The sequence below is a fragment of the Tauraco erythrolophus genome, chromosome 12 (assembly GCF_009769465.1).
Source record: "Tauraco erythrolophus isolate bTauEry1 chromosome 12, bTauEry1.pri, whole genome shotgun sequence".
NCBI classification, from domain to species: Eukaryota; Metazoa; Chordata; class Aves; order Musophagiformes; family Musophagidae; genus Tauraco; species Tauraco erythrolophus.
Window position 1 is genome coordinate 21,674,003 of NC_141476.1, and position 27,379 is coordinate 21,701,381.

The 27,379-nt window shown below is 39.9% G+C and overlaps 1 protein-coding gene across 3 annotated transcripts in view; it reads right to left on the bottom strand.

Moving 5' to 3' along the window:
- Positions 1–25,676, bottom strand: part of RAF1 (Raf-1 proto-oncogene, serine/threonine kinase) — a 44,616-nt gene extending 18,940 nt beyond the window's left edge. Inside the window, exons 1-7 of one of the 3 annotated variants that reach the window (XM_086618933.1) lie at positions 25,657–25,676; positions 13,994–14,049; positions 5,063–5,278; positions 4,013–4,125; positions 2,845–2,947; positions 1,161–1,318; positions 102–200 (exon numbers count right to left, since the gene is read on the bottom strand). In XM_086618933.1, coding sequence (XP_086475059.1) covers positions 102–200; positions 1,161–1,318; positions 2,845–2,947; positions 4,013–4,125; positions 5,063–5,269 — 680 coding nt within the window. In that variant the 5' untranslated portion in view covers positions 5,270–5,278; positions 13,994–14,049; positions 25,657–25,676. Of the gene's footprint in view, positions 1–101; positions 201–1,160; positions 1,319–2,844; positions 2,948–4,012; positions 4,126–5,062; positions 5,279–13,993; positions 14,050–25,656 lie in introns of those variants that run through there. The other 2 variants (XM_086618931.1, XM_086618932.1) reach the window with 2 other exon arrangements.
- Positions 25,677–27,379: the final 1,703 nt, after the last annotated feature.

Here is a 27,379-nt window from a genome sequence, read left to right on the forward strand (position 1 = left end):
TTTGTTCTGGGGGGAGGGTGTTTGGGTATTTTTGTTTTCTTTTGTTTGTTTAAATACAACTGTATTTCCCAAAACAGAAATGACAGGAAATACTAGCTTACCTAACAGGTATCCGGGAGACAGACTCCCGCATCCGTCTCATTGTCAAGGGAGGTAGTGCAGGGACACCACTGTCACTGATATTTGAATTTGGGAACAATCTGAAATATCAACAAAAACAATTACAATTTCAACTGCTACACTACCTCCTGTACAATGCTCTTGAAAGCCAAAAATTTAAAGGGCTGTTTCTTTTCAGCATCATTACCTTCATGAACACATAGCTATCTTTACATAATACTTTTCCTCTGTGTATGGTATGACTAAAAACTATGTCTTCAGACTCCCCCAAAAAATTTCCCTGTGTTCTTTCTAAATTTAAGATACAAGTTTACATCAGACTTCAGGTTTTCCTCAAAGGGTATTCAAGACCAGATTTTTTAAGTTCTATTAAATCCAAGTAGCACAAGTCATCCTACACTCTAACGACTAGTCACTATAAGAAAATGCATATATATGACTAAGTTTAGTTACCAAAAACTACAATCACTAAGACAGACACATAAAATCAATGGCAAGTTTAAACACTTTTGCATAAAAGGACTACCTCTAACATAACGATTTTCAACTTCGTCTAATCAATGTTAGAAAAGTATTATCCTTCACCAGTTTTCTCACCATTCCATACATTTTCAACTGGGTGTCAAAAGGTGTGGTAGTTCTGAACACTGATGCTTTCAACAGCTAAAAACCAACTGAATCATGACCTTTTCTTCTGCTACCAGAAGTGTTATGCAAAAGGAATTACTATGCCTTCCCCATGTTGAAACAGAGGGCATTATAACAACTACCTGGTTGTTTAAGGTACTTCTTTGCTTTTTCCAGAATATTAAAATTTACAGCAAGAACAAAATGCATTTAATGCAAACGGCCTTCTTCACCTGGGAACAGACAATCATTGCTGGCTGTTTTATGACATCAATACACACGTTCTGCATATTGATGAAAGTGACTATCCTTCCCAACAATCCCAGTTTATCTCTATCATAAGAGATAAAAAAAAAATGATGCTTGTCTGTCACAGGGAATTACTGTTGCTACGAAAAAGGAACAGTCCTTACAAGAGTTGCCTGATATTGCTCCAGTCGACACACATGGTTGGAACTTTAGTGCTGCAGTGTTCGTGGAACTTATAACCACATGTCTGACACCGAAACCCATTTAGCAGGAACTTCTGGCAGATGTCACAGAAAGCCAGCTTTAGAAACGTCTTCCGAGCCTAGAAAGCACATTAAATGATTAATCCAAATTACTAGCTTCCCTTCATTAGCCGAGGTCAACATCTTCAGAGCTTGATATAAAAAACTGCCATCTTAAAATGTTATCAGTGTCCCCTTCAAGTGTGACTGAACTTAAAACCACAGTGGAGTATTCTTGTATATGTTTCCAGTTTGCTTGGAAATCTGGAAAGCTTACAAAGCTTACAAACATTTAGGACTTTGTTTACCTGATAATTTAAAAAAAAAAAAAAAAGAGAAGTGTTCTGTCAAATTCAAAAGCACTGTTTTGTGCTCAGTAAGGTGACAAGAGTTGGGTGGGCCAAGAATCCAAGAATTGAGTTTTTTGTTTATTCTCACAAAAATTCAAGGAGGATCAGATCATAAGAACCATCTCATTATTTTTTTTGTTATTTAAAACGCTTGTTGTGTTTTTATGACTAACCAATACCTCTTGCATAAGAAATAAATTCCTTAGTCAATTAAATAGCTTAAGGAAATACTACTTTTTTAAACAGCATCTATCGTTTTTTTAAAGCTTCTGAAATACAAATAAAGACTAAAATGAACCAAATGGTTTCTTCCTCCAGAGCATTCTGTGGAGGAAGGCTCAACGTTTGAGCTTCTTCCAGATCTGGAGAAAAATATCAGTTTTCTGGTGACCAACTGCAGGTAATTTTATTTGTAGTTTTCTGAAAATGTAAAGTAGAAGCAAAGCTACTTTCAGCTTTTGTATATCAATCCTAACATTTCTAATGGATACAAATGACAATCCTTTAGTTTTGCCACTTGGCACAATATGCTTCTGGGACAAAACAATAAAAATGCTAGAACATAGGAACAGAGTTCCTTCACACAGAGAACAAAATAACACAAGTAAAACTGTTACAGTTAAGAGTGATCTCTTTATAAAAAAAAACAAAACACCTCTATTTATTTGCTCTATACTGAGCAAATAACACATTTTTGAGAAGGAACTGTAAATCTCAAGTCTTGCATCCCCCCAAAAACACTCTCTCAAATTACAAGGCAGCATTAGCTCACAAAACATCATGACCTTGCTGAATTAACAGCACTCCTCCACATTCAGTACAATTACCAACAGTCCAACAAAGCTGCTGAACTTATCCAGCCTTTTTTGACAGGGGAGCCACAGAAAATGGAAGTTATCTCCCAGTTCTGGACTTTAAAGACATGGTATCTTAATCGACAGTTACAGAAATATGTATTTATATAAAATAAAAATGGCAATCATCAGACCTCTGAAGAATATGCTTAACATGAGCTTTTAAAGACTCTGACACCTGGGAATCACTAAACATAAATAGAATTCTGGCATTTCATTGCCAATAGATGTTTTGCCAATCTAATTTGTGGGGAGAAGGGGTGCAGGAATCAATCATCACTTCTGAAATCTGCTCATCTGTTTAGAAAGCCAAAAGGTACCTAATGCTTAAAACACTCTTTGACTGAACATATGGGTCAACTGACAAAATTTACATCAAAAAACAGACAAGGAAAAGCTTACAAAATTGTGTGTAGTGAGTGGAACATGATCAAGAAAGTCCACTTGCAATTCCTCTCCGATCAAGGAGGCAGCATCTGTATTCCAATCCAAACGCACTTTTTTTCTGAAAGAAAGAAAATAAGGACAGCAAAATTACTTAGGAGATAAGAAGTCTGGCCTAATCAGTGACCTACATTTTGTGAGTTTTCTTGAGGAAAATGAAAACAAATACAAAAAAGCGTGGCTAACCTCTCATAGTGAGCTATATTTCACTGTCTTTCACTTAAAAAAAATGAAGCAACTTTGAAGCCAGAGCGATTCACTTCTTTTCCTGTTCATTTTTTAATAGTAAGTTGTTTAGATATATAGATTATTTGAAATAAGACACCTAGAAGGTGCAATGGAGTCACAGAAATACCCTTATAAAAAAAAAAAAAAACCATAAGAAATCATGAATGGCAGACTTAGTGACATGAAAGCCATATTACAGCATGAAAATTACTGGTGACCCCAAAATGGACTCAGTTACATAAAGATGTAAACCCACAAACAACTGCCTCACAATGGGGGCTTAGGAGAGCTTTAAGCCCAAGCCTTACGGGGTGTGAAGTTAAATGTATTAACTCCATGAGATACCTTCACTCCCTCAGCTCCTAAAAGAATCATTTGGTTCTTAACAGCAGCACCCCCAGTCCTACAAAAAATAAGGAATATCTGAAGCGAAATTTAAATCCAACATTGAAAATTTGTAGAGAAACACAGAGCCTTAAAACTGAGAACCCAGAGGAAACGTTCATTTGAGGTGGCTAAGAATCACTTACACTGAAGTCTACCAACTATAAACGCAGAATAGAAATGCACTTCAAAAACGAAGGCACATCACATCATTTCATCTAGATCATGACATAAACCTCTGTAAGATGCTACAAGCACTTGAGTGTACTCCTCAATTTTGAGCATTTTCAATATTTAGCTTTAAAACAAAAATAAAATTTTTAAGACCCAGGAAGCTGAAGAGGTTGACCTAGAGGAGGGTAATGAAAGCAACATGAAGTGTTCACAACCAAATTGCACTTTTAAAAAGAAACTAGCAAAAGAGAGGAAGAAAGCACTATTGCTGCTATTCTAAAACCAAGATTTTTAACGCTCATTAGATGAAAGTTTCACACCTAACATTACAGACTCTTACCCTTTTGGTTCAGTAAGAAGTCGAAAAACTGCACAGCATTCTGGCTGCAGACCTCTTACTTTAAGCGCCTTCATAAGACAGTCATGTAAGGTCATCCCGTTTCGCACATTTACCTGGGACGGAAGGAAAAAACATTAGTCAGTGACTGCAGAATTTGTTTAAGTTGGTGATTTGTTTGTTGGTTTTTTTTTTTTTTTTTTGCAGGTGGGAAGTAATTTTTTCTCCTTTACTTTAGAAAGTTCCAGTAAAACTACACAGCTGTTCACTTTTTAAGTTAATAAATAGGTAAATAAAAATTACTTGCATGGTGTAACAGACGGCTGCGTCTTCTGATTCAACTCACTGTATGTTCAGCCAACCTGTCAGACTGGCACGTTTTCTGCCACATACGTAACTTTTGTGTACTGGTGCAAAGGAAGTTTTGGAGTAATTTTTCAATTTCTCCATTTCTTACAATTACTAAGTTTCTGTGAAACAGGAGTTTATACAGCACTCATACAAGTAGGTAGCTTGTAAAAGTAACAGAAACGGAGGTAAACGGAGTTACCTTAAGTACAGAAAAAGGCTTAATTTAGATTTCAGGGAACTTTGTGTAAGACTATTATTAGTACACTTGGCTCCAAGAAATCTAATAGAAGTGTTCCCTCAAGAAGTTTCACTTCAGCTGTAACTACCACACTTCACTGTGACGTCCAAGTGAAGAGAATGGTGACAGAAATGACTACATGTTTTACTTATAATCATAGAATGGTTTGATTGTACACAGACATCATTGTTTAGGTCAGCCAACTACTGTCTTTTCATGTTAAATATGTAAGCAAAGTATCTTGTTCACGTATACTGGAAAAACACAGCACTGAGGTAGAGAAATACCAGTTCTCAAAACACAGATACACTGTTTTCAAAATATGTCCTCCAGAATTAGCAAACTGATGACAACACACTTAATCACAGTAAGACCTTTTGTGAAGCTTGGCATTTCTCTTGCCAGATACACGTCATAGTGTCAGCAACAGGAACATTTCTCACATAAAGGCAATCTAGACTTACCACTGTGCGCTGCTTGTTGGGCAAGAAAACACGAATAGTATTACTAGTTTTAGAAGTATCTGATATTTTGCCATCGTCAGATGCTCGGCGTTGATAACCAAACTGCTGGACGATAGTAGGTGAAATACAGTTTGGGCCATCAAAGACAGAATCCTTGAGTCCAAAACCATTACTGATAGTCTTCCAAGCTCCCTGAATGTGCTCCATTGATGCTGTCTAAGAAACAAAAATTCAGACAGTCAGGGAAAATTAGAAAATTACAATATCCTTCACTATGAAGTGGTGCTCTCTCTTCCTGACACAACAGACCTCACAGCCTCTTTTGAAAGCATCTGAAAACTGCACTGCCATGATCAACCTACACATCCACAGTACAGTTCACCCACATCTGCAAATTAGCTTGAGTCTTGAAAGCATTTGACTTCCTGCACATGCACAGACTGTCAGTAATATACGTGTCATTTCTCTCACTGCATCTCTGGTGTCACAGGAGCAGTTTACCACGTTAATTTGGATAATCAATGCCTGAAGGACCTTCAGAAAGGTGGCTGGGTGCTAGCTGCAGGCCAAAAGAATAGTCTTGTAAGCCAGATACGGTATGCAAGCATTAGGACAGACTCTACAGTTAAGAAAAAGAGGCCCAACATAAAGTATAATAAAAAGCATTCGTGGAAGAAATCCTATTTTTATCAGTGATTTTGGGGCTTTGGTTTGGGTTTTTTTCTGGGGGTGGGGTTGGTTGTTGATTGTTTTTTTAAAAAAGGGTAACGAGTTTAAAACTGTTAGTATAGAACAAAATACTCAACATTTTAATACTGTCACAATGTATGTAGTATAAAACAGCAAAAAAAAATCTAAAAACCCACTCACACTAGGCTCAGTTACATTTCAGCATAAACCTCTCCCAGTGCAGGGACACGAACAATCCGCTGCATACTTCCAAATCAGCACACAGTACTATTTTTGTACACTCAAGGACAAAGATAAAGGTAGCTGGTGAAAAAAATACACTGAAATCACAATTCCAACACAGCTTTACATCCAAATTATACTTCAAATGCATCTTATTCACAACTAAGCAAAAACAGTCTGAAAAAAGTTTTGAACAGTGAAATGCACTCCTTGCTAAATTTCCAAGTAGCCACATTCATTACCAAGCTTTCAGAAAGAAAAAATAGGAATAAAAAAGAAACAGTGAAAATAAGCACAGTAGCTTATTTCTCCCATAAAACTACATCTTTCTATAAACATCTGAGAAACTGATGCTCAGAACTACAGTGCAAGTGCAATTCTTTTGCCATGTGCAAGTAGATTATTTCCAAGTTAACCTTGAGTGGTTGTGCATGCCCTCTACATTCCTGATCACCTCTACAAAAGGTAAAGAAAGTCGTATTAAAGCTGCAAAGTCAAAAAGCAAGTCAGTCAGGGAGTGTCAAAATAAAGGTCTTCCAAGCAATCTTAATTCTGTCCCCTTATGGTACTGGAAAGACTTACATGGAAAGACCGACATCGTTCCCCTGAAACCACTAACAACTTGATTCAGTATGTAATACCAAATGCTCCTTTACTGAACACCTATCGGTATCTATCAAAACCTCATTTCATGCCTGGTCCTGTGCCTCCTTTGATGCAAATTATTTGAACCCTCCAATTCATTTCTTCATTTTTTTTGTGTAGCACCCATTTAAAAAAAAAAAAAAAAAAAAGAGAGATAGCACGCACACACTCCCCTCATCCCAAACACTCACATACTAACATCAGAGAAAAGATAACGTTTGTTACAGCTGAAGAGCTAAAGTAATAGAATTCATGGAAAAAACACCTCCACTCGTGTTAAGCGTGCATTTTGGGATGTCCAGAAGGATAAATTTTGAGTTTCAGTGTTTCACTCACAGTACAACTCTGAAAAATCTTAGAGATCTGTAAGCACTCAGCATTGCTACAGACCTAAACCCAGACCTGACTAGTATCGAGAAAGGACACGCGTAACAACAAACTTAAAGAAAAAGTTTGGTTTATTTGAAGCACCTACTGTCGCATGCAAACTCTGCAGCAGAAGAGCTGGAGGCCTCCTACACTCTCAGCTACAAAGGGATCTTTTCGGTCAGTTCACGAACATGTCTTTCACTGACAACATACACATCCTCATCCTCTCCTTCCCTCCTGCCATTTGTCGTCATTCCTGCCTCAATGCCATCCGTTGTGCAGGTCCAGCTGTCCAAAGGTTCAAAATATTTAAACAGCAGTAAAATTTACAACTCAATCAAAAGCTAATAGGATTTAGATACTTCGAAATTATAATTACGCTTTTTAATTTACGGCACATAAACGAGAACAGTCATTTGATGTAAAAAGAGAACAAGGAATGGGAAGACACAGAGATGTTCTGAAAAAGGAGGGAGGAGCAGAGATAAAATTGAGGAATACAGCTGAGTTCAGCATGCACCAGCAACTAGGAGTACAACAATCCCTCAATTCATATGCACTGCCCTACTGTCAGGAATCAGAAAGGTGAAAAAGAAGTGAAGTACAGTTGCAACAACTGTATTATGCATATCGATAGCTAAAAGAGTAACTAGTGAGATGGTAACCATAAAAACAGAGGGGAGATAAACCTGTTAGGTAACAGAGGTAGGACGAAACCCAGACAGCTGGTTCTCTCTTCCTCTTAACTCACCCACTATGGGGAATTCTACTCTATTTCACCCTTCCAGGTAACACTTGAGACAAAGCAAGAGTTCAACTGGATTTCTCTACTGAGTAAGCCGAGATAAGGAATAGCAGGGCAACCATCAAAACCTCCTTGTTGTCACTGCGGAGTAAGTTGACAACACCCTGACGTTACAGCCTTTATATTTAGTATTTTGACATGCTGCCAACGTTTCCTGAAAAATTCAAGAGAAAACAGGAAATGACAAAAAATTCAAACTTGCACCTTGACAAAAGCTAAGTTTCATAACAGAAAAGGTACTTCCCTGCTCTAACGATGTTCTCTCATCCAAATACGAAAGGCCTACTGCACACCGTAGAACAGTCTACTCTTGAACATGACAGAACCACATTTTGAGGTGGTTGTACGCACAGAAAAACATGGAGACAGCAACTGCTATCAGCCTTCTGTACAACACCAATGTCAGTTGTATCTTGGATTATGCATTTGCATCCTATTCTTTCCAAGGATCTTTGCCTCAAGAAAGTTCTGGACATCCTCAGGACTGTGTATGTTTGGCATAATCCCCTCTTCCAGCAGTGCCCTGCTCTCTCTTGCCACCATGCTTCATCAGTGCGTTTTTGCCATCTTTTTGGCTGCTGATGATAATCGTGTCCCTGGCAGCTTGGGTTCACTCCCAGATGTTGAGAGTTCTTTTTCTAGAAACCAAAAATACCTCCTCACCTCAGCAGGCAAATTTAAAACATGCCATCCTTAGCTCTCCTTCCTGCCTAAACTGAAGGCTATGGGTTCTACTCACACACTTCAAGAAGGAGCCACCACTAAAGAGAGAAGATAAGAACTTGGCTCATACCTAGCCTGGAGTGGACAAAGACCTGCCAGTGGCCTGAGAGTAGGGGAGAAGAATGGGAAGTTTATAAAATATTCCCAGTCTCCTGAGGAGAGACAGGGAATCCACGATGAAAAGCTGCTAAACCTGCTCTTGGCATCCATGGTACTAGGGCATGCAGTTGGCAAGGTGGGGCTTGTTGAAGAAACAGCAGTAATCCATTGTCCTGCTGCTGACTTTTGCAGCTGCTCAGAGGCAACCCTCATGTGGGATGACAGGAGGCTGCAGCTCCTCAGAAATACCTCTTCACTCAGGCCAAGAACACTTCGACTCCGATACTGCATGGGCAGCTGCTGGACACGTTCACTTCTGAAACCTAGTTGCTGTTCATATTTCCAATCATTAGAAAGAAAAGAGACAGTCATAAAACCTGCCTCTTAAGAAGTAATTTAGGAACGATTTACACCTTTCTCCTGCCCTCTAGTGTAAAGAAAGCCAGTTTAAAAAATTAGATGAATATATACAAAACAATCCACTTTGAACTCAAACAGCTCACTGCAGACATAGATACGAGGCAAGAGAATCAGCATGGCCACTGCTTGATCAGCTTTGAACTGATAAAAAAAATAAAAATATATGTAATCACACAACATAATATTGCACGTACACACGTGATTTCTAGTTTGCAAACTGAACACAGAAGCAAGCACAGCAGCAGAAGACAACTGACACACTATTTCACCAGACACAGGTTCGTTGCATCTCTGGCTACCTTAACAGGTAAGACATGGGCACGGCATAGCTTAACTTCCAGTGTCCTGGAACCTGTGCCCTAGCATTGGTTTGTTTATTCATTTTGGGTCTTCTGCTCCTAACAATATTTGATGAAAGCCATTTTCACTAAAACTAGATTAATTTTCTCCAACTCCCTCAAGATCCACGCCAATTCACTCCAGTGAAAAGATGTTTGATATGCTCTAAAGAGAAACTTAATTTAAAACAAAGGAGGACTTTTCAATGCTGGCTTCATAAATGAATAATTCTTAGTTTGTCTATTTCAGAAAAACTAGTTTTTCTTTCTTTAAATGAGTTACAAGCATGTTTCTGAAACATAATCATTCTCAGATATTAGATTTATGTTTATGCCATGCCATTCACTGAATGTTTCCATGCATCTTTCTAAAATTTTTCTTCCTGCAACTCTTAATTTTCATGAAAATTACTTCAAACATTTTGTCTACAACTGAAAAACTGCAACAGCAGCAGTCAAAAAATATTTTAAGATATTAAAGTATGAGCATATCAGTCCTCTTGTAAATCCAGTACCGCTAGAAAACTGACACTGATTTGTTTCATACTCAACATTCAATTCAGGCAGAAAAAATAATCTCATATTCCTCCACCTCCCACAGGTATTCTGCACACTGTGTCCAAGATTGCACTTTTAATTAGTACTTTCTGCATAGATTATAAATTTTGATAGTCATTTATTTGAACAAGCATGAAAACCAATCGCACAAAACAGTTATGCAATGTGCACACCTGACTAACAAATTCCTAGAGATCATTCACTCATATCCACTCAGATCATACACTCATATCACTCATTCATATCCAAAAGATACTTTTTTCCATGACTAGCAAAAAGTATTTAGTCTGAACCGTTAAAAATTTCCGTCTGCCTCCCTAAGGAATGCTGAAACTTGTAATGACAAAGCCTGAAAGTTCGCAGGATATAAAGCTGAACTCTCAGCACACAGTTTAGGTGTCTTGCCCTTTCTTTTATTTCTGAAACAAACACCAAAAACTTTTAAAGAAAATGTAAACACAGTTCCCCCTCCCAACACATACACATGCTGCCATTTCTATCCACATAAACAATCAGTAATCACGCTCATGTTTAATGAAATACATACACAAAGGCAAAACGCCAGAGACGAAAACCCAGAATCCATTTCAAAATGAACACTTTTGTTAGAAAATACAAGCTTTAACAGTTGCTTATAAGAAAAGCTTTCATCTCTGACACAAAAAGATCAATAATGTATTTAACTGGTCTTTTCTGGTCTTTTCTCAGTTCCCCTCCCATACAGTAATTCTCAATTGATTTAATACTGCTGGGGAAAAAAAAGAAACCCACATCAAACAAGCACCTATTGTGATCTATAGCAGTATATTTTAAAAGTGGCTTTTCATAGCAGTAAAAGAGAAAAATGGACCTATTCTTATACTAATAAAGCTGTGATCAATGTAAACATAAATGCAGGGCATGAGTTAGGATCAGTCTAACAACCCCAGCAGATTTCTCATACATCTACAAGGTTGGGGTTTTTCCTTTGCATGTCCTTCATTTTAAGAGATCAATGCCAAAAACCAAGCTCCTCTCTAATAGAGCTGAGAAAAAAAAAATATTAAAAATTAACAGGAGGAAATGTCATTGTTCAGGGGGAAAAACAAAACAAAACAACAACAAAAAAACCCCACAAAAACCAACACTGAAAGATTGCATACAATTTCTGATTCAGTTGTTCTGATCTTGGACGTATCTTTTCTCACTTTTTCCCCCTATTTCTCCAAACCATTCATTTCTTAGTTACTACTTCAGCCATTATGCTGCTAACGTAAATTTAAAGTATTCAAGAAAAAAAAACAACATTGGTTTTCCAACCACTGGTGTGTACAGTAAGGAGGGCACAAGGAACACAACTCGCAGTTTGACACACTTTCAGACTGATTAATCCTTTGCGAGATTAACACCTTTCCGTATTTAAGAGTAACTTTCAGCGTAAAACTTTGCTTAGTAAGCAGAAAGCAAGTCATGCTACTTGGCTGTACCAGGCTGTACTTTGGGCTCTAGTTAGCAGGTATTTGTCACCAAAACTATCTGTTCCTGTGGCTGCTCTGTGCCTACTCTCCTCTGATCATTAGAGGAGCTCCACGCTACATTTCCTAACCAATTTTTAGGATTATCTGTTTGTCCCTTCCCATGTCAGTCACTCATTTCTTTCCACAACAATTTCAACTACAGAGCTCTATAAGTTTCCCTACAAAACCTGAACTCTTTCATCAGAGAAACAGAAGCACTGCTTGTATCTAAAAGAGCACAAAGGGTTATAGAATCCAAATCCTTCCCTTTTCCAAAGCAAAAAAGCAATCTCAGGTAAAAAGAAAAATGCAGCAGCTACTTCCAAGCAACTCAATCAGAACTTTTTTAAATTTTAGTTAAGTACTGCTGCTGAATTTATACAGATTCACAAAAAAAAACTGTAAAATTGTTATTGAAACAGCTATGAAAGGAAAAGGCAAGCAAGGAAAGTAGACAAATTTTGCACGCACGTCGTATGAGTTTTGCTAACCAAGCACCAGAATTCTAGGTCATGGAGTAAAAGCTCCACCTTTTTTTAGTATAACAATGCATAATTTTTACCTTTATAATCAAAAATGTTAAATATTGAGAGGTGGTCACTCAATGCTTTAAACGTGTTCTCTTAACATTATGAAGACTTTTAAAGCTGAAGTGATATTTACGACATGCTGATTTTTTAATTCAGTAAATTCAAATGCATTACTAGAAATACAAAGCATACTGAACACTGTTTCCTTATATCTGATTGTATCAGAATCACATCATATGACACACTTGTCACGCTTGGACTTCTGGTTTCTTCACCATAATGTTAAATTCTTCCCAGCAGAATCCTCCAAAGAAAGACTTAGAAAGAGAGCTATTTAAAGCAGCCCTCGCATTGCAGAAGTGGGGCTATGAGTTTACATGTGCACTGACATTACACAGGCAAGGCTTTTCAGCCAAGCACTTTTCTCCCCAAGTCTTTCTGTCAACTGTACATACATTCTCAGACACGTGCCTATTTGCATTCTGAACTTGCTCATGCTTGAATTGTTTCAAGTATGGATGAAAGCCCCAAACTGTGTTTACAGTTGCCTGGAAGTCATCCACTTTACAGCAAGGATAAAAAAGTTTCTCAAATGTCAGCAATCCACTAAATGCCCTTCCCACACAAATTTTCAAGGATTAAACAAAAGTGACTGAGAATCTCAGCAGAAAGAATTGCTGGTTCTGTCCTCCCTCAGTTGCACGTAGTAAATGAAGTAACATCGAGGACACCACCACTGAGAACATATCAGTCTTTAAACCAACCTCGGCTCTGCTGAAAAGGAACATAAGATGAGTTATTCAAGTAACTGCTGGGAGCTGTTAGTTATGCAGGCTAACTGTACAGTTCAGACATACCACAGTTACCATCAAAATACCATTGCAAAATACCAGACTAGGCCAGATTATCTGTGCAGTGAGAACAGGATGCAGTGATCCAGCTAACTCAAGAGTTAGGTGTTCTCTGCATTCACTCGGGGCAGCTTTAAACTAATAAATTTGGTTTAATAAATGTGGGCTCTGTGCCAGACCCAGCAGTGCCATGAGGAGATCAATTCTGCAATTCTAAGAGTCCGAGTATGGAAACAAGGTACAGATCAGGGCGGCAGGGAATAGGGGCAATAGCACCAAGAACGGCTTGGAAGAGGCCTCTAGGTATTTTTCCGTGAGAAAATAGAACAAATGATTCTCCCTCTTATTTTATAATAAAGTGTGCCTGGGAATAGTTGAACATATGTTTCTGCAATATGAACTAAATCTAACATGATATCACTCAAGTATTTTAGTTACAAACTGCCTAGACAGCTCTACTAACTTTACTTTTTCCTATGCGCCAATATTTGCAAAGAAGCCTACATAAAATGGCAAATAAAAACTGCATGTTATTAGAAATTACAGTTTGTATACAAGCAAAATTAATTGGACTACGTCAAACATTTACCATCTTGAGTGCCTCCAAAAATAAAATATGCTCCATTTTAATTCTGTCTCACATTATCTTACTAAATACATCCATGAAATTACTGTTCTGGTTTGAGTGGTTTTTTATTTATTTAACAAAGTGCAATAACAGACTTGTTGTTTCAGAGGTACAATCTCAGAAAATGAAAACAAAACAAAACAAAACAACACAACCACCACAAAGATAATGTCACAGATAATGTCATTAGGTCTGGATTATTCACAACAGATCTGTAGTTGTGTGGAAAGGCAAATGCTATTTGGAGAAGACAGGCAAACATCAAGATCTAAAGTTCTAAACTGAGGAAGGGCTTCTCCCCTGCAGAGTAAATATCCACACAGACTGACTAAAGCAGAAGCTTAAGTTAAACACACACTTCTGATAAAGCAAACACTGTGGGCATCATATCAATTTTGTGGAATTTCTCAAAAAACAAAGATCAAATTTGAGTAGCAGTGAAGGAATACAAGCACAGAGCTCGGTTGCAGTAAGTTTCTCTTCCCCCAGGAAAGATCCAGGGACCTCAGAAGAAAGAATGGGGCAGGATAAGGAGGAAGGGAAAGAGTTACTTATACCTTTAGTCTTCCTTTAAGTGAATGAAGTCCTATGACAAAAGGATGAAGTACATCATCTGTGGAAGATAACACACAAAAAAAGAAGATATTTACTATTTTAATAGACAAACTTAAACACACAACATAGCAAATTAATAAAAAAATTATTTTGTGAGTTACATCAATAGTAGAGTTCACTTGTCATCCTACTGTTAGGAGTTTTCAGGGCCTTCCTAACCTTTCAGTATTTTAAGCAACGTTTCAGTGACAATGACAATCATGACAGACTGCATGATAATCAAATGCTACCCCAGCTCAGCATCATCTCATTCTTATTCAAGAACATCATAAAAATCTCTCACAGCTAAGAGGTCACTAAAGTTAAAATTAAGTATGAGTTGAATACTTTCTTCTCAGACACCAGTTCTTTACTGACACACAAAACCACCTTGCTGACTCACAAATGTTATGACAAATCTTAGATCCAAAACAACCAAAAAAAGAAAGCCATAAGAAGCTAAGCCTCTGAAGGCTATCTTGCATAGAAGCATTAACTGTATGAGCAAGAATTCCTCATTCAAGAAGTCTTGACTAAAAGTCTGGAAGCTCAGATTAGTTACAGAAAAAAGTGTAAGTCAAATATACAAAAATATTCACTAGATACTGAATGGTAAAATACATTCTTACCCAAAGTTCCCATCCTAATTAGCAATTTCTAAAACAATCCCATCGATTATAGAAGGCAAAGATGCAACGTAGTCACAGTCACTGAGGCTGGAAGGGACCTCTTGAGATCATTTGAGAGTTGTAGAACACTGGAACAGGTTGCCCAGAGAGGAGGTGGTGGATGCTCCATCCCTGGAGACGTTCAAGGCCAGGTTGGATGAGGCCCTGAGCAACCTGATCTAGTTGGAGATATCCCTGTTCCTTGCGGGGGGGTTGGACTAGATGACCTTTGAAGGTCCCTTCCAGCCCTAATGATTCTATGATTCTATGATTTAGCTCAAACCCCTGCTGGAGCAGGGTCAGCTACAGCCCAGGACCACATCAGTTGTGTTTTGCACATTTCCACAAATACGCACACCACACCCTCCCTGTGCAACCTGTTCCAGTGTTTGACCACCCTCACAGTAAAAAAAAAAAAAGTGTTTTCTTGCATTCAGATGGAGAGTCATGTGTTTTAATTTGTGCTCATCACCCCTTGTGCTGTCACTGGGCACCAGTGAGAAGCCTGGTGTCCTCCTGTTCGTTCTCTCCTCTTACCAGTGTATTGGTAAGATCCCCCACAAAGCTTTCTCTTCTCCAGGCTGAAAGTCCCAGCTTCCTCAAGTCTTTCTTTATATTAAAGACAAGAATGTAGAATGTACACATAAAAAAAAATAATTGCAAGAAGAGATCTTATATTGCTAGCTCACTTTTGGTTACAAGTACCCTCTCTCCTCGATAGAGCAGGTAGGAAGAAAAAAAAAAAGCTGAAATTATTTTACCCAAGACAGCAAATTCCCAAAGACTAACAAGAAACCCGAACAATGCTTCGGCATATCCGCCTTGAGCCACTCAGTAATTTTAAAACTAAAATCTACTTACAGTCTGAACTGTATATTCACCCTACTTACTAACTTGTGTACCTCTGTACAGCAAACATCTTGAAATTTAACATACAAAATGTTGTGAATATGGTTTCCATCACGGAAAAAGATAAGCAAGGAGACTGGGAAGAAAGGAGGAAGGAATGCTGTCTTTTGCACACCAGAGGAAGCACTGAGATCTTTAGTTCTAACAGAAGACCTAGTCAGCAATAATGACATATTTAGGAAATAATCCCACTGAATCAAGGTGGAGGAGGTGTTGTTTGTTTGTTTGTTTAACAGATTACATTACTAAGGAATAAGGTGTGGAAAGTGCTATGACCAGAAAGCATGTGGGGGCCAGAAGCAGAGAAAAACAGTGAAGATCAAAACCACCATAAGAACCATAAAGAATATGCAGAGGACCAGAGAAAAACATCTTTATAGGAACCAATATAGGCATGGGGGCGTGAGGGGGAAGCGTTGGGTTTCTGTTTTTTAAAAGTAGTTAGGTTGGCAATTAGCAAACTGATAAAAACAAGGATACAGTTATGATCCCCATATTTAGATGGGAGGTCAAGAGATTTGTAAAGACTGGTTCCTGAGGAAAACGAGAGCTAAAAACTGGGCTGAAAAGAGCCTGGGACGAACGTTGAGAAAATTAATCTAGTCAGTACAACTGATAATGTTAGATGAAAAAGAGGAGAGAAAACTGATCGGGAGGGGTAGAGGTTTTATAGATTGAAAATCTAAAGTGTTTTTATTGTAAAATCAGCCAGAAGAAAAAGGAATTTCATATACAAATCAAGGAGAGAAGGCATAGTATAAAACAAGTGTGATGGGTTAAAGAAGCAGCAGGTACAATACTTCTACCTGCAACCAAAGTAATAGCTGTAAGGGAGTAAAAGTCATGTATTTTTCTTGGCACATAAGAATACATGAAGAACAAAAACCAGTAAGAAACTCTGCTAACAGAACAGGCAACAAGGAGGGTTGAAGCAACAAGTGAGTCGACAAAAATACCAGCTGTTATTGCAGATGTGAGATTCAATTAAACCTGAGAAGCAGAATTGTTCACCTAAGACAATGGTAAAGCCAAGGGAGAAGAAAACCACTCTGTACTGGAGGAAGTTGGCCTACTTGCAGGATTTCCACCTGAGACACTCCAGAGTGCAGGAGGAGGAGGAGGGAAGCAGGTGTTCGGTAAGGGCAACGCTGAACCTGCACTAGTTGGGCGCTGATCACACCTCAGTGTCCAACCATTTCTTTTGAAAAATTAAAACTTCTGCGACAAATACACACCTAATGGCCCAAACAGGCAGAACGAGAGTTTGAAACGGTTTCATAATGATAGGTTTGTGTTCCAGTGCTGTCAAGTCAATTAAATTCATTTTCTATTGTGTAAGGAATCATCAACTTAAAATCTAATCAAAACCAGCTAGGCTTTTTAGAAGTAATGACAAAAACCTGCTACTACACTTATTCTTGGGCTACACTGTTAATTCCTTGCACTAAAAGAAAAAAAAAAAAAAATAAAATCACATTGCCTATTTAAAGACTCCAGAGAAGAAACTCTGACAGGCAAAACACTGAATATACAAAGGAAAACAAAATAAAAAAAAACCTTCTGCCAGACATAAAATTTGCAAACAAAAGTGAAAGAATATCTTACAGTTACAGCAGTATTATTTGTGGTGACAGAAGAAAAAATATTCTCAAACATAAGAGAATTTTCGTTACAATCCACCCGATAATTTTATTGAAAATTTTCTTCAGAGCATACAGCACTTCTATAAAACTAAATAATTCCAGGTACCGTCCTGTAATTTAACATCACAAGGGCAGATCTTACTGGAATAGGTAAAAATAGCACTAGTGAACATGCCAAAGGAGAGTCTTTCCACTATATGGCCAGCGCTTATTAGATTGCAACATCAGCTGGCTCGCTTTTTATAACCTCTTGATTGTCAGTGAACGAGCTACACAGTCAACTTAAAAGGTTTGAGAAGTCCAAGAGGAAGCTCTGGAACTCACTTTCAGCTGAAATCAATCCACCGTACCACCCTGCCACGCACACTTTGTTTCAGCATGCTGTTATTGCCCGTGTAAGCTTTATACTTGCTTCTAAAGCGTTTAACACAGATGAATGATGTAATTCAGAATACGGTTTCTTTTTTGTTAAATGTCAGCATAAAATTAGAGGCTTGCACACTTTGTTGTTTCTTTTGGCTGAAACACGCTCTGGAAGCTCCTTAACTGACTACATTCTCTCGCAGCCGCGCACGTTCCATCCCTCCAATGAGCCTGTTTTGGCCCGTTTCTGCAAATGCACCCCCTCAACTCCAACCACCCTGGCACCTGAACTCCAGGCGAGGTTTCTTCCATGTTTCCACACAAAAATAACAGCCATCACAATACGAACACTTAAAACTGCCAGACCAGAGATTAAACCGAGGCAGTAACGTTATTTTCTCAAAGAAAATCATGCTGCTTAGCCAGCAGCCTGACTTACAGTGACTGAAATGGCTTAGCTTCCTAATTAGGGACAAAGGAAACCAGTACCCTCCCCTCTTCAACACCACAAACAGGTTTCTGCCTGCTCGTGCCTACAGACTGGTACTGATCAGACATGGCTTTCAAAAGTTATCAAAGAGGGAGACAGGGAGGGAAAAGAAAGCTATGAAAAAGCAGGACATCACTCAGCTTGCACAGTTTACTATTACATTTTCTCTCTCAGTCTAAGAAAAGCTGAATGATCATCTACACATTGAACTCTCTAAGTTTGAAAGCGCTGCCATAATCAAAAATGCAATCTTATTTGCACGTAGTAGCCGCAATACTGAGTGTCTATATGAAGAAATATACAGAGATCTCATGCCAGTTTAAAAGCAGATGGAGTTTAGACACATTTGCCATGCTTAATGCATGAGAATTATGATATGGGTTTTACAAAAAAAAAAAACCCTCATAAAATTACAACAAAATGTTCCCAAACAAAGAACTAATTCCAGGAAAAAAAAAAAAGGTATTTTAATGGGCTTATAAAATAGATTAGATCTAAAGGAATTAAAACTCTATCAGAAACTATCAAAACAAGAAAAATATTTACCTGACATTAATCTTGGCATTAACAATTCTGAACTTCTGGAATTCTAAAAAAAGGTTTTATAGAAGCTGAAGTTGGAGTCATATCCTACATCACAGAAATGATCAACTTTCAGTGAAACTTGGAACAAAGTTTCTAAAACAAAGTTTTTCAAAAAAATCAAGTTGTTACTATATAGCAAATACACCTTTTCAACTGGAAGCTAGAGAAGTAACCCCAGACTCTTTCGTCTCCACATTAGGTGGAATTAAAATCCACCTTGCTTTTTCTTTTGCAATAAATTTATAAAAGATTTACTTTCTATGATAATCATTTGGGAATAATGTAAGCAGCATTTTTTGGGGGTAGTAATAAATTAGGAATTTTAAAATAAATTGATAAAATATTATTAACTAATATTTTTTCTTCCCCGCAACCTCGCCATCACCGAAGCTTCCAGTCTAACGGTCCTCCCTATATATGCTCTGTTATTTTTCAGGACTATCCCTCTGCGCTCCTACGTTTCTGTAACACTTCCATGCAAACAAAAAGGAGTTCACGTATCTTCACCTGTTTCACTATGCTTCCTTCAGTTTTACCACAAAACTCTTAAGTAAAATCTCACACATCATTTAATCTACACAGGGAAAACTATAGAATAAAGCAAAAACAATGATAATTTACTTGTTAGTCCAACAAATAGGCACAGTGGGGTAGACACACTTCATCTCTTCCACAGGTAGTAAGAGAGTAAGGAAAGAGCCTTTTGTAGCTAACAGATGGAAAAGACCACTCTAGAAAACATTGAAAGTATGACCAGATTTGAGCAAACACTGTTAAAACACCATTAAACACTGGAATATGGAAAAACTAGCTCAAATTACTGACAGAGTTGACAGAGACATATCCTGGAAACAAATGACTAGCAAAATAAAAGATGTTTCAGAAAAATAAAGATTAGTCATATATCAAAATTTATCAATATATACCGAAATGTTAGCTGTACAAAGGCATTAAAGACATCTTTCTTCTATTTAAACACTACCTTGCATCTCCCTCTTGCTAGTCTCTCCAGCTCAGGTGTTCCTGAAACACTCATTTTCAAAACTCTAGTTTGTTCTATAGTGAAAAAATTTATGTAACAGAAGACTATAATGGGGGCTCTGAGCCATTTTTTAAAGTCTAAACCTCTGAGCCAGTTTAATTAATATGGTTAACCCCACGCCACACCCAGCTGCAAGTTAGTGAAGCAACCTCCATCCAGCTTGTGAACTAAAAATACACGAGATGTCTCAACTGCTCTTAACCGATACTACGTATTTCAATTGGAATGCACTTTTAATTAACACCCTTTTGTCAGCTGTTTGTCAGAAATGAAATATTTTAGGGTCAAACCAATCACGAGTATGCAACGTAAGCTGAAATCTCAAACGAAGTTAATGTAAATGCAGTAGTGAGAGAAAACCGGCAGCGCTACCGTAATCAGCTCAACATCTGCAGAGAGCCACAACACAGCAAGTGAAACGATTCCGCAGCGCAATGAAACTGAGAACAACAACAACAGCAACATAAAAAGGGGCTTATATCAGAAGAGCTGGAGATACAGGTCCCGTTTGCAGATTTTCAGATAGTGCAAAGAAAGCAAGGCAGAGCCACTTACACGCTCACCACATGCACGGATTATTTGCAAGGCAATTCTAAAACTCTTTTGCCTGAAGTGAAAACCAGTCAGCTTTGATTTAACTGTGCTACTGCTCTGCTCCATTTCTGCAAGCGTGCAGGATGCGTTTGGAACACGCACAGGAGAAATGGCAGAACACAGACACACCTGCGACTGCAAACAAATCCAGTGACCTGCAGTCGCCACCGCATTGTCCTATACGAATCCAGGGTTTTTCTGCGATAAAATCTTAGCTCCAAAAAGCTAAGGGTTGGTCTCTTCTCCCACGTTATGAATGACAGGACGAGAGGGAATGGCCTCAAGTTAGGCCAGGGGAAATTTAGGTTAGATATCAGGAAGAATTTCTTTACAGAGTGGGTTGTGAAGTATTGGAACAGGCTGGCTAGGGAGGTGGTGGAGTCCCCATCCCTAGAGGTGTTTAAAAAAACATGTAGATTTGGTGTTGAGCAACATGGTTTAGGGACCCTGACAGTGCAGGGTGAATGGTTGGACTCGATGATCTTGAAGGTCTCTTCCAACCAGATGATTCTATGATTCTGATTCTTTCCCCATAGGCAAGCAAAAACACATTGACTATTTCACTTAAAACCCTGAAAAAACGACACTCCTTTATGTAAACATTCTATTTATTAATTATCAGTTATAATTCTTAGCTCTGAAGCCTACCAAGAAAACACTTTACTCGTTTACAAATGACTCAAGAACAGCGCTTTGTTTATCCTCATCCACTGTATGTGCCGCAGCATTTCAGTACACAAGATGACCATATTCTATTAAACTGTAAAAGGTCAGCACACACTGCTGCAATAAAATCAACTTTGTGTGAAACAGATGATATTTATAGTACAAACACAGTATTCAAGTCATTAAAGGCATAAATGTGCGCCAGCTGCTTTTCAAAGCAAAATTGTTGTTTACAAAAAATAGTGTACGCAGCAAGAGCCAACGGAGCACTGAGAATTATTCACAGAACTTTGTCCAAAGCAGACTTTCTTTCCAGAAAAACTAGGAACATCACTAAATATGAATTTGGATGACCCATACAGAAAACCATATACAGAGTAAGTTGTATCTGCTTCACGCTGTCTCAAAACTCGTGAGCTAGTGCATGTTCATTGCTAAAATACCTTCTTAATTTGTCATTTTCACCTGATTTCCCAGTGTTACATCTATTCCTCTTTCCATTAATTTCTAGAGCTGACAAAATGTTTCCACAACCTTGTTCAATACACAATGGATATATTTCATACCAGAAAATACTGAAGGGTTTTGCATAAGCAATTACATAAAATCAACCAAAATCAGTACAACACACCTGCTCATTTACGAATTAAAGTTATGTGAAACACTGAAATTGTGCTTAAATTACCATGCCTGAAATTTTAGTTATATCAAGTTTTACTCTTGCTTTCAGTATTTTTGTTACTTCCCTAAATAAAGATAATTTTGACTTATGCAATTTGATGTTTTTACAAGAAATAGAATGCTCACTTCTATTTCTCTTTACACAGAGTCTTTAGATTTCTGCATTTTAAAGTTAGAAGATGGCCCAGGAACTTCTTTCTTACAAAGCAATCCTCCTTTTCAATCAGTCATTTGTTTCCAGCTGAATTCGCATGGAAGTTTTGGAAATTCAACTGCACAAAAACATGTTACTCTTGTTTCCCAGGCAACTGGTCTTAGGTGATCATGCCACCCAGCTGTCCTTCTGCTTCTCCTCCAGCAACTATTGGACATATTAGCTTATTTCAACTAAACAGCTAGGTAGAGGCATCAAGAATACGAAATTCCCACAGGCTATGGAAATAAGACGCCAAAGTATGGAAGAATCCTTCACCCTCCTGGCCTCTTCACCAGCCAGGGCACCACAGCACACACCTTTGGCATGCCAGCTGCAGCAGCACAGCACCACGTGATGAAACCCAACAAACCAAGGAGGTAGACAAGCAGCATAAGAATAGAGGGAGAGGAGGAGGAGGAGGAGAAAAAAAAGTCTGGAGGGTGTTTAAGTAAGGCAACATCAAAAATGGGGAAGCGAGGGGTGCTAGAGGTATTACAAAAGGGTAGCAAAGGGAATGGCTGAAGGTGTCATGGAAGAGAAAGACAGCATGTCTGCAGCAGAAATGGTCAGAGACCCAACTACAAATCTCTACTGAACTAGACTTTGTTAGTTCATTTGTTCTCCTAACTTTACTAGTAATATAAAAATAATTTAAACATTCTGTATCCATAACATGAAAGTGAATTTATCAGCCCAACTCCTGTATTTAAAACTGATTTTTAGACTTCTTTATTCATAGTAATTTGAACTAACAGCTTTTTGTTCCCATCTCCTACAAAACTTTTAGACCCAACAGCTCTTGCCATCTCAATTTAATTTGTTTTCAAAGACAGAAAACAAGGAAAACTTGTTTTTTCCTCAACAGTGAAGGAGCCAAACAAATAAACTGGGGGGAGGAGGGAAGTATATGTCCCAGAAGAAACTAGTGCTGATCTAGCATACCAAGAAGTGCTGACCAATGATTTCCGTGGATCATATTTGTGGTTTATAAAATATGAGTTATTTTAATAAGTTGTAGTAAGTTCAGGCCCTGAGACAGCAGTAACTTCATAAGTAATTTGAATAGACTTTGTTGTTGTTAAAGAATAAAAAATGGTAAATTTTATGTACACTCCAAAGTCATTCAACTGAATGAAAAGAAATAAAGTTTTATATCTTCTTTGGAAAAAAAACCAGATATTTTCTGTGCTACTTCCAGATTTTCTTTCAAAGCAGGTTAGTCAGCAGTGTTGCACAATAAGTCATCCAGTCCTGAAGATATTAAGCATGGCAACAAACCATATGAAAAACACATTCCAGATTTCTGAAAGCACCACTGCTCCAACCCAAGTCAGCTAGTTCACATCGGATTTAATAATCTAAGATTAAATTGCTTACCATATTAATCAGTCATCCATTTCATGAACATATATACAGATCCATACCTTTTTAATGATTAATTGTAGCCTTAGGGTTTACCTACAGAAAATATTCATTAAGACAAGCTAAATTAAAGCCACTTCCATTCTGAATGGGTGTCCACAGCACAGATTTAACTGAACTATCTAAAACTAACTCTCACCTTCACCAAATCAATCTTTTCTTCTGCACCAACACTGTAGACATGTCCTAAAGGATCAGCACATCCATTCAAATTATACCCTAGTTTTACCCAATGCAGTGATCCTTTAGGCAATACTTGTAGCCGAGTTTTCCAGAAGCACTAAAATAAAAGACATTTTTAAAGTCTTTTCTACAAAACTGTTCTCAGATACTTGAAGTTGGCTTGGGTTTTTGAAGAACCTTAGTTTTTACTCCATTACAGACCTTTCTTGTTTTGCATACCTACAACAACCTACAATTGCATCTGGAATGCACACTGTGCTGCAGCAATTCCACTACAACTGGTTTTGAGGTCTCATTGTCCCAGGTAAGGTCTCTATATTTATGGACGTCACTTACATGCTAAGAAGAAAAAAAAAAAATCTACACAAATTATTTAACCTGACGTATGCAAGACAAACAATGGACAAGAGACATGCTGCTGTTAGCACGGGCAGGTTATTTGCGTGTACGTTTAGACTGTAGATAAAAAGAGTCCAGAAAAAGTGCAATCTTTGAGCCCTGGCTCCAGAGTAACACCATTTATACACGGCGAAGTCGTAACAGTTTAGGAGAGACTGGGAAGCTAAAGAATCTTCAAACGCCCTTTTTTAAACTGAATCTAAGTAAAAAAAAAAAAAAATCAAGCAAGCAGCTCAAACCAAGAATGCCTAAGCAGAACACATTCAGTTATGCTAATACAACTTAAACGCGTTTTCCGTTCCCGGTTTAGAAGACCTTAGATGAAAGAAACGGAAAGGTTCGGGAGTCGCCGCTGGAAGCACCGGAGGGACAAAGCTGCCCGCAGCGAGGCGGAGACCCGAGGAGGAGGGCGGGCGAGCGGAGCCACCGCCGGGCATCCCCCCGCGCCGAGCGGGGCACCCCTCCCCGTGCGCGCTCCCGGATGCCCGTCGCTCATCCCTCCCGCTGGCCGCCGCAGCCCCGGGCAGGGCCGGGCGGTGCGGAGCCCCGGCCCCGGGGCACACCCGCCTCGGCCGCGCGTTTCCCCCGGCGGGGCGGCCCCGGGGCTCGGTGCTGACAGGCGGCGGCCGCGACACACCCCCGCTCCCACCTGACCCGCCGCAGCCGCGCCGGGCCTCGGCCCCCCCCCCACCCCCAACCCCGGGCTTTCTGGCACCTCCCCAGCCCCCGGGGCCGCGCCGCCGCGCACCCTCTCCCGCCGAGGCGGGCGCCCCCGCGGCACGGACGCCGGAGGGGAGGCGACCGCAAAGGACTCCGCGGTGATCCGCGAACCGCAGGTACGGAGACGGCCGATTCCCCCTCGTTCCCCGCCCCGGTCTTTGTCAGGGGGCGAGCGGGCTGCTCTCCCCCGCCATAGTTTCCCTCACAGCCGAGGCGGCGGCCGGGTCAGTGCGCCCAGGGCTGAGGCGCCGCTGGGAGCAGCCGGCGCCGCTCCAGGCGCCAGCGCCACGGAGGGGAGAGCCGAGGAGAAAAAGGAGGAGGGGGAGCCCTTCTCCCCTCCGTTCCCTGCCCTGTCGCCTGCCGCTCGCCAGCCCGACGCCGCTCCTACCTATGTCACTCCCTCCCGGCGGCTCCCTCCAAGCTCTTGTCCCACTCGGCGCTGTTCGTTTCGTTCCTCATCTAAAATGGCGGCCTCACACTCAGCGAGACATTTATCCTCCGCCCATCGACCTGTCGGCACTCAGCTCCTTCCCTTCGCCCGTCTCTCCTTCTTCCCCCGTCCTCCCGCTCCCCGCCTCTCGGCCTGACCGCGGAGCGCCGAGCTGTCGATAGAGCCCGCTCCTCCCCGCGCTCCCGCCCCCTCTACCGGCCGCCATTTGGGACCGCGGGCGGTGGGGCGCTGCGGGCCGGCAGCACCCGGCCGCGGAGGGCGGTGAGGCGCTCCCGCCGCCTCGCTTCTCCCCGACTCCTTCTCGGAAACCGGTCTGGGGGTGGGGGACGAGCTCTACCGCTGCGCCGGGGCATCTGGAGCGGGCTCTGCCGGGGCGGCCGAGCTGCCTCCCCTCAGTCCCTCAGAGACGCCCTCAGGGCTGCTGCCGACCCGGCGTTACAGCCGCCCCCCGCTCGGCCCTGCCCGGGCTGCACCTCTTGGTTGTCTGATAATTAATTAATTAAGCGAGGCACACGGGCAGTGAGTTAGCCGGCGGGGCCCCGCGGGCAGGGCCGCCCCTTTCCCGGACCGCCACCTGCCTCAGCCGCGCGTACGGAAGAGCCCGTAAGTCTCACCTGTGCCAAAGCAAAGCCTGTTTCTGAAGGGAACAGGCAGAAATTCCCAAGGGGCGGTACGTGCTGAGAGGGGTGGGGTGTGAACTGCTGGGAAAGGTATCGAGATAAATTTAAAAAAATTTAAAAAACAGGCAGCAGGCTCTTTTCCTGGAGGGGACAGGGAGCAGCTGTCAGACACCAGTCCCCTGCGTGTCACTGCACGGCCCCCATGGCAGAGTAAGGACACCGAAGGACTCGGCTGTCTGTGGAGGTACTGCACAAACTAACCTGGTTTAGGTCGGGCTTTGGAAACGGATAGCGCTGCACATTGAAGGGTAAACAGTTAATTTGTCATCCCAACCCCAGACTTCTAAGGATAGCCTTTGCAAAGTGAAACATTTCTACTAGAACTGTTTTTAAAGACCATACACGTTTGCATTTACAGTCATATAAATTACATTAATTGTTAATTAAATAAGCACTTCTCTAAATAGAGCCTCCAGCAAAATTCTTTCAGCCTTATTTGGGATTTCTTTACAGAAGAACGTTTATTCTGATATAAACCAAGGCTTGAGTTCAGCTGAAATCACATTAACCTCACAGAGGCATAGCAAGGGCACAAAAAAAAAAAAAAAAAAACAACACACAAAACCCAAACAACAAAACGCACTATTGGGCTTGCCTCTCCTAATCACCAAATAAGAAAAAAAAATATAAAGTTTTAGCTACTGGTGACCTCTGGGAAGAGGTGTCATTGCCAAGTAATAAGAGAATGAAATGAGGATGGTAACCAGGAGCTCTAGAAGGCTGACACTGACATTTCCATGTCTCTAGAATACTGTGATTTGGTATTTTATTCCCATATGTTTAGAAGTTATCCACTTATTTCAGTGAAATAAGGCCTTCAATTTAGAGGATATAGCTAAAAAAGATTTAACTAGACTTTTGTAGCACTCTCACAAGACAAGCCACATGGAGATTTCAACCCTTCTATTGGAGAAAATGCTTACTCTCTTCTTCTTCTCTTCCCCATTGCCATGGGCTCAGACCTACCAAAAAAAAACCAGAAAAAAAAATCCAGGCCAAGATGGTATCTACCAAGGATAAAATTTATGAATGTGAATCATTCCTGTCAAATTCTTATAGAGTAGCTTTTCTCCTAAGTGTCATATTTAAACTGAAGGAGTCCTCTGATGCACATACACAGTTTACTTGACTTCAACAAAAGTAATGTTCATGTATCTGCAAGAGATAGCCCAGGAGAAACAAATAAACTCAAAACAGCGTGTAAAATAAATACTCACGTGGCTTAAGGCTAAGCATATCCATGTTATATGGTAGACAGTAGTACACGCTTTGGCAAAATGTGCAAAAGGAGCTTAAAATATCATAATATAAAATACGAATAAGAACATGCCATGAGAAGCTTAAAAAGAAAAAGGGAAGGAAAAGAAGGATAACCACCTCAAGAAGAGGTGGTTTTGACAGAAGACCATTTGTGAAGTTTTAAACTTCTTTTAAAAGAGCAGAAGGATCAAGGATTGTAGTCATAGCACAAATGAACACAGACACGGAGGAAAGCAAGCCAAATTTCAGATAGTTAAACAATTTAGTACATGCAAAAAACACAGTAATTACAAGAAAGGAAAAGAAAAGCAAACAAGGAAACCCAGCAAAGAAACTCAAACATTACAGCACTAAAGTAGAAGGAAAACAAAAACTGAACGAACTTTCCAAAGTAAAC